The 8,533-nt window shown below is 32.9% G+C and overlaps 1 protein-coding gene across 1 annotated transcript; it reads right to left on the bottom strand.

Moving 5' to 3' along the window:
- Nucleotides 1-3,308: 3,308 nt before the first annotated feature.
- LOC106771905 (aquaporin PIP2-2-like) lies at nucleotides 3,309-6,881 on the bottom strand. The gene is made up of 4 exons (XM_014657949.2): nucleotides 6,459-6,881; nucleotides 5,660-5,955; nucleotides 3,843-3,983; nucleotides 3,309-3,690 (listed from the first exon to the last, which is right to left on the bottom strand). The coding sequence occupies exons 1-4, from the start codon at nucleotides 6,757-6,759 to the stop codon at nucleotides 3,571-3,573; spliced, it is 858 nt and encodes a 285-aa protein (XP_014513435.1). The 5' UTR covers nucleotides 6,760-6,881; the 3' UTR covers nucleotides 3,309-3,570.
- Between the last annotated feature and the right edge of the window lie 1,652 nt (nucleotides 6,882-8,533).

Raw genomic sequence — 8,533 nt, 5'->3', positions numbered from 1 at the left:
CTGATACACCAATTGAACAAAATCATAAACTCTTTCAATGCTCAAATTCAGCAAGCATAGACAAAGGAAGATACCAAAGACTGGTAGGAAAATTAATTTATTTGTCATACACGTCCAGATATCACCTATGCAGTGAATGTTGTTAGTCAATTTATGCATGACCCACGAAAGCTTCATATGGATGTTGTTGAGAGGATTTTGAGATATTTGAAGTCCGCTCCTGGTAAAGGAATTTTGTTCTCAAATAATGGAAACTTGAAGGTAGAAGGGTTCACCGATGCAGATTGGGCAGGTTCAAAAGATGATAGAAGATCTACCTCTGGATACTTTACTTTTGTAGGAGGAAATCTTGTAACATGGAGGAGTAAAAAACAGCATGTAGTAGAAAATCTAGTGCTGAAGCAGAATTTAGAGGCATGACACTAGGTGTATGTGAACTTTTGTGGATTAAAAATGTGCTATCAGATTTGGGATTTAAACCAAATGAAGCTATGAGTTTGTACTGTGACAATATTTCGGCTATTGCAATTGCTCATAATCCTGTTCAACATGATAGAACAAAGCATGTGGAGATTGATAGACATTTCATCAAAGAGAAGATTGAAGCTGGAATAATTTCATTTCCTTTTGTAAGATCAGAGTTACAATTGGCTGATGTTCTCACCAAAGGAGTGTCAAGAAGAATTTTTGATGAGTCTCTATTCAAGTTGGGAATGTGTGATATCCATGCACCAACTTGAGTGGGGGTGTTAAGATATGCCAAATATTCTATTAAAGGATATTAGGCAATCAAATATTATGTTAGTTATATTTTTAATATTATTATAATTTGTGCAGATTTGTGCACATGTCTTTCCTTTAATAGATGAAGGATTATAGGATCCTTGTATGTATATATATGGTACTCTATTCCTTGAAATAATACATCAGAATTATTCTTTAAACTTTTTATTACTTATTTAAGTAAAATCATTACATGTTCTTTCTCTTGTTCCACTCCGCATGTACAATGTTAACTCATAAGTTATCTTCATATTGATCTTGCATTTGTGTAGTTAAATGACATTGAACCATATGGCTGACAACATCTAATGGAATAAGGTTTTTGTTGTAGTTTTTCTTGTATGTCAATTTTATTTGTCATATTTTTTGTGTATTTTTGTGCTACAATATAAAAAGGCATATTGCATATTGATATGGAATTGCAATAATATTAATGGTGGAACATGAACTTTCATGTTATTTTGCTTTGAATTAGTCATGAAATGGGTTATAACAAGAAACGTGTCGAGAGCTATTCTAGTTAAGTGTTAAATAGCTAGATATTAGGTAGTAGAGCATGATTGAAAACCAATAATTATGTTGTTTAAAAATCTGAAATTAGTTTAAATGATTTGACTTTTGAATGAAATTAATGTTAATCACTCCACTTGGATAACATAATCCTATGTGTCACTTTAAATTGATTAAGGTCGTCTTAGATAAAGAATGTTGTTGAAAATGGTTGGGGTAGGTTGCATGAGGTAGGGGTAAAAGGGTATATATATTGGCATATTATAATCTGCCCAGATTTAAGAAAAACCTTATTTTTGACTTGCTATAATCGTAAATTTCTGGTTTGCTACAATGTGAATTACCTTACTTAATACTCATATATATGTGAAACTGGTTAAATGAGAAAGACCGTTATAGAAAAAGCATGATCTATTGCAGTTGTGGGTTTAAGCTTATACATGATATTAAATCACATGTTACCATGTAGTTCAGTAAATTATAAGGTTATCAAATTCGAGAGTTTACATAAACTCGTGAGAGTCGAGTAAACTCGACTCGTAAACTCAATTCGTAAAGTTGTAAGAGTTTACTTCAGATAAAAAAATTATGTAAATAATATCTTAATTTAAATAAGTCTACAAATTATATTACTTTAAATAAATAAAATTTATAATTATATTGTTTATAAAAATAAATATTGTAAAACATAAATAGTTTAGTGAAGTGCACTACACTATAAGTAAACTAAAAAATAGTTCAATTATTTTATAATGAACTATAAATTTTTATAGTAGTGATTTTGTCCACCCCTAATATAATGTATAAAATTTAGGTTTCCACCTCTTTACAACCAATGCAGTTAATAGGGTGTGATCCCTTTTTAAATGCTTCAGTTTTGCAATTTGACTAAGTCCTACTTGGTCCAATGTTGGATTTGTTAAGAATAATGATACTTAGACAACATTTTTTTTACAACATTTGAACATCATTTACGTGTATCATCTACGTGTCATTCTGTGATTGTCCAAAATTACTTCACAATCAATAATAATAATCATAAATACCATTATGGACCAATCACAAAATGACACATAAATGATGTTCAAATATTGTCAAAAAATATTGTCTAAATATCATTATCCATTTGTTAAATAGTGTGGCTCTGTCATCCAATAACAATAAGATTCGTGAACATCATGTTTAGGGTTGTAACATTGAATAAACGAATATAATGTGAAAAGATTATCACAAAAATTACATTTGAGAAAAAATTGATAATATACTATGAACTTCAATTATACATTTAAAATTATTTAATACAAATTTAAATTATATATAGTAAATGATTCCTAATATACGCAACCTAAAATACATACTCATTAGAAGCCTGAGGAAGAGGTGATGCCATTACATTCTTTAGATACCAATTTTTAACTTTTAATCTCACTAGTGGAAATTTATCCATTTTAGATCAGAACCAACCAAAGATATAAAACTTAACAGACAATGAATAAAACTGATATTTAAAAAAAATATTTAATAAGCATTAAATTTAAAGAAAATGTTTATTAAATACTTAAAATAATTTGTGTTGTGAATTTAAAAGTTATTTGAATTTTAACAAAATTTCACTGTGACCAGGATCTGTAGATACTGTGCTGTGTAACACAGTATGGTCCTGTCTTCACCTTGTTCGTCTTTTTTTCTCCTTCTTTCCTCAAGGACAACCACGTGCTGCTATGTTTCACAACTTTGTTTTTTCCCTTGAAAAAGTCTCCCTATTTAAAATGCTTACGTAAGTAACTTTACCATTTGTTACAAGCCTGTGTTCTATGAAGTGCACTGTAACACTGTCTTATTCTCTTGTTCATCACATTCAACAACACTGCTAGACATCTTTCCTTTCATTATTGCACGGATTCCTTTGTCTCGTTCTTCATTTTTGTTAGTGTTGAGTAAGTGTTTCTCAAATTAACCTCAGAGATGAGTTAAGAAAAGGAAAAAGACACAGATATCACATAAGTTTTTTTAACTTTTTTTTTTGCATGAAAACCTTGAGTACAAGAGATAAATTACCTAAAAGAAAAGATCACACAATGAAGGAAATACAAAAGAAAGTGCTTAATACTAAAGGGTATTTACCAAAGGCTCTTGTCTTGAAAGAACCTTCAATCTACATAGGATCAAAATAAAAGTACAAGCACTTGACAATATTATCATTGCTGCAATATCAACTCATTTTGCTTCCAATTATGTTGTTCCTTTTGAACCCATGAGAGGATATTTGGTAATAACTCAAATGGTGGGGTTGCTCCTGAATGATCCAAGAGCCTTAGCAGCACCTGCTCTCAAGATGAATTGGTGGTAGAAGGCTGCAATGGCTGCTCCAATGAATGGTCCAACCCAGAAGATCCACTGAACAAACATCAGGAACAAGATTATATCAGACAATAGTGGCACCAATTTTTTATCCTTTGTTACTTCACAAGACAAGTTACAAATTTTAATATTTAATCATATAGTATAAAACTAGCAAGTTCTTGATATGTAAAAAAACAGTTACTGACATGGTCATCCCAGGCCTTCTCTTTGTTGTATATGACAGCAGCTCCAAAACTTCTAGCAGGGTTAATACCAGTGCCAGTTACAGGGATGGTTGCCAAGTGGACCATGAACACAGCAAAACCAATTGGAAGTGGAGCCAAAACCTTCAAATGCAGAACAAAAGCACCATAAGAAATTCATTTGGTTCAATTAAAACAAAAAAAAACGAAACAAGTTGTGCCAAACATATGAATCCAAATTAATTATAAAGATTATTGCAATCTTTGGTGTTATAGGAAATTGTGGATAAATGTGGCAGCTGCAGTAGCAACTATGGTCTGAGAGACTAAAAAATTCTAATTAATGTTGCACATAAAATTGTGGTCGTAGACCCTTCTCTAAAACTTGTTAATAAAATAGGCAAAAAAATGGAAATGGAAACCGATAAACACTTGGGACAGATGGGACATGCCCCATGTGAGGAGCATGGTTTCCTTTGTTATTGATTTGAAGAATCTGAGAAACTGTAAGGAGGAACCTAAAGCTGATAATGACAAATGAGGATGATGCTGGAAACTCTCACGAGATTTGCCAGCTTGGGAAAATGGCATTTAGCATGAATGACACTGTTCAGAACACTTTAATTGTTGGCCTTAAATTTCCACATCAACAAAGACAGATTTGCTTCTGAGGGAAAAAAAAATACAAAAGGAAAGTCCTGAAAGAATCCACTTTTCCCAAAAGAAGAAAGAAAACAGATAAGATTCGTGTGACAAGGCTGTGAAAATCAAATTGCTCCACAGAATCATATATGGTAATGGCCAAATGGACCCATATTTGTAAAGAAATGCTAGCATTTCACTTCAACAGAAAAACATCATGCATTTGGAAATTTTGGAGAAAGGAAGGGATAGGTTCACCACTCTAGGATGCTTAGATGAATAAAAATGTAACCTTTAAGTCAAGAAATATGCCCGCAGGAAAAGAATTCCCACTTTCTTGTTCTGAGGACAAGAACTAGTAATAAAGGAAAGCCAAGCAATGCAAGAAAAGTGGAAATTTTCATCTGAATTGAATGCTGCCAGTGCAATATTTATTACGGAATAAGACTCTAGAGAAAGAAGCCAGAATAAGGATATTTAGATTCCAAAATGAAAAGGAAATCCAACTGGCTAACATATTTAACTGTTTCAAGAATATTAAATATAAAGCTTTCTATAACTATTAATGATAGTAAAAGTAATAGTAAACATAAGTTTTGACTGTGCCAAAACTTTTTATGCAAATGGATAGCATAGACTGTAAACTGCATCATTTCAAATGGGAAATTGTTGAGTGGCAGCAGGTACAACTGCTCAAAAATGGAGTGGACTATTTTTTACTAATTGTTAAGTTCACTGAATCAGGAATACCCATCTTGGTAACCATTTCAAGAACTACAACTAATTTTCTTAATTTCTTAAATACCACTCTACCTAGTTTCACTTAGAAAGCATAGCTAGATGCTTGAAGTTCGGATATCTAATAATAACAAAACCAATTCCCCTCCACTTTTTCTTACCAACAACCAGTCCAAAGTAATTTCAGGAAACTTTGAGCTTCTATTTAAAACCAGAAAGAACTAAGAGTGAATCCATGCTTGCTTAAAAGCACTGTGTATGACTATGACTATATGTTATGATCTTAGTATGCACTGTACCATTTAATCATTGCTTTCAGCACAACTCATGCAAACAACAATTTTCTCTATCTACGGTTAATGTAACAAAAAATGTATTTTTCGAAATGGGGGCATAGAAGCATAAACAAAACTACAGTGCAATAACAATTGAAGACATACCGGGACATGAGAATCTCTAGCATTCCTCTTGGGGTCTGTAGCAGAGAAGACAGTGTACACCAAAACGAATGTTCCAATGATCTCTGCACCCAATCCAACACCTGTGCTGTACCCTTCACTCAACTCATTGGCCCCACCACCATACCTGTGGTAGTAAGCCTTTTGGAAGGCCTTCACCAACCCAACTCCACATATGGCCCCCAAACACTGAGCCACCATGTACATTATAGCCCTTATCAAAGACACCTTCCGAGCCAAGAACAGTCCAAAAGTCACTGCTGGGTTTATGTGACCCCCTACATTCAATACAAAATCACACTTTTCAGAATATTAAGTAACAAAACTTGGTACCAAATCATGCTTAGTTATTTACTTTCACCCCCACAAAAGCACCAGCATCCCAATTTGAAGGCTAACAAACTTGATAGAAGGGAATTAGCAAACAAGAAAGAAGATTTGATAAGCACTCAAAGCCAAAACATACTGGCTATTTGGCTTAATGGGGGTATGTTTAAAGCAAGTTTTTCTTCTATTTTTTTCAAAACAAAGCAGTACCCAACTGTGATTTTGGCCACAATGTTAAGAATGTTTGTAATTTCCCAGAATATCAAGAATTGCAACTAAGTGCGACCAAGTAACCACAGTTTACGACCTAGAACTAGAGCTCAAAGATAGCAGCTTTTCCACTTTGGATGCTAGGAAACCAGAAAATGAAAAGGAAACCAAAGCATTATGTTAGACTAAAGTCCATGCAAGGAAATTAAAAAGATGGGTATGAGATTGAAGAGTGAAGAAAGACCTGAGATTCCAGCAGTGCAGTAAACAAGGATGAAGATCATGCCACCAAAGGCCCAAGCAATGCCAAGAATGCCAACCCCACCACAGAGATCACCCCCAGCGTTTACATCACTCTGGCTCTTGTAACCAATAACAGTGAGCACTGTGATGTAAAGGAAGAGAAGTGTGGCAATGAACTCAGCAATCAAGGCCCTGTAGAAGGACCACTGTGTGAGTTCCTCACCATCAATCAAGGGTGCTGGAGGAGGGTCATGGTAGTCCTTTGCAGAGAAGGAACCACCCTCAACATCATGCTTAGCCATTGCAATCTGCAACCACCCTTTTGACAATGATCAAGAAAAGAGAAAACTGAAAGAGAGGCTCACAGAACAAGAAACAAGGTTGTGTTTGATTAGTGTGAGATGAGAAGGGGTATATATTGAGGTGATGGAGTGACGTTAGAGCACTTGATCAGTGACATTTTTCACTGCAAAACAAAGCCAAATAATAAAAGCAATAAACTTTTTGGTTTCGGTTTGGCTTTCACCGACCTTGACCCCACTTTCACTGCACCATCACCACCACCTCCCTACCCTAACATTCAAATTTGTATTTTTGTGTTTCTCTATTTGTTTTGTCCTTTTGTTCCCTTTTGTAATCAATATATCACACTTCTCTAGTTTTGTATCCCTTCCTTTTAAGGGGTTTAGTTTTCTTCTTCATCTTCCAAGTTTAGCAACTTAACCTTTAAAATATAATTTTATGCTTTTTATTTTAAGACACAAGAAATAATTATCTTTCAAAATGAGGGTAAAATATTTCTTGGTCCTTTAAAATATTTGCATATAATAAATATGTTTCTAAAAGGATTTGGTGTTACTTTGGTATTTTGATAATTAAAAATATTTTGTAACAATTTGTTAGTAATAGGATGGATTAAAATTGATGCATATGATGATTTTTTTTACTTGAAGATGTGAGTTCGTAATTAAAAGTGATATTTAATATCATGTTAAAACTATTATATATATGCATTAGTTTTTCCTCCATTATTAGTATTAAAGATATAAAAAAATAAAAATATGTTTAAATTTTAGACAAATCCAAAAGTTATGTTTAAGTTTTGAGAGATAAAAATAATACAATTTTGGACACTATTTTAAGAATTTAAAAAAAAGGTTAAAATTTATTTTATCCTTCAAATAATATTCACGTGTCTAAATATATTTTGAGCGAAAATAGGAATTAATAAATCTTAATTGCTTATATAATTAAAGTAATTAAGAAAACTACGTTAATGTGTAGATGAAGGTTAATTTAAAATAATAATTTATTTATTTAAAGAATTTAAATTTTTCTTATGTAAAATTCGACCATCATGATAAAGAAACTGAAAAAAGAAATTTAAATTTTAAATTTTTTTAAGCACATTATAATTAAGTAAGATAATATACTTTTAAATATATTTAAAATATAAAATATTTAAAATATAAAATATCCAAAATTTTCTTTTTTTCGTATGACATTTTCATCTGTACTTCGTACTCTATGCATGGAGTCAATACTATGTCAAATCAAGCTCCCAATTCGATTTGGGAAGGCCAGTCAGGATTTTCGGATCAAGAAGATTTATCATGATCTTCGATCAAGGTAGGTTGTCTTAACTTTCGGTATGAATCAGTTTATTTTGACCTTCGACACAAGTCAGTACATCACGACTAGGGATATCAAAGTGAGTCACCCCAACTCATACAAGTTGGCTCACCACGAGTTGGGCTAAAAATAAGTGAGTCCAACCCGACTCACTTTATGGTGAGTTAGAAATTTTACAACCCGGCTCGACCTATCACAGGTTGATGGATTAAGTAGGTTGGTTCACTAACCCATATATTTTGTTTTTCAGTTTTTAATTTTTCAAATTTGCAATGAGGAATAACAATGCGGAGGAGTTATGTCATGAAAGGGTTGCGACGCAAAGGGATTGCAACGTGGAGTAGCTAAAACACAAAGGAGTTACGACAAACATGAATGGTTGCAAGGACGAACACGAATGGTAGGGATGAAGTTGTGTGTGGTGTGGACGAAGCAGAGAGAATG

This window comes from Vigna radiata, chromosome 1 (genome assembly GCF_000741045.1).
Source record: "Vigna radiata var. radiata cultivar VC1973A chromosome 1, Vradiata_ver6, whole genome shotgun sequence".
Lineage (NCBI taxonomy): Eukaryota > Viridiplantae > Streptophyta > Magnoliopsida > Fabales > Fabaceae > Vigna > Vigna radiata.
Note: the sequence above shows the minus strand (reverse complement) of the source record. Positions and strands in the feature narration are given on the sequence as shown.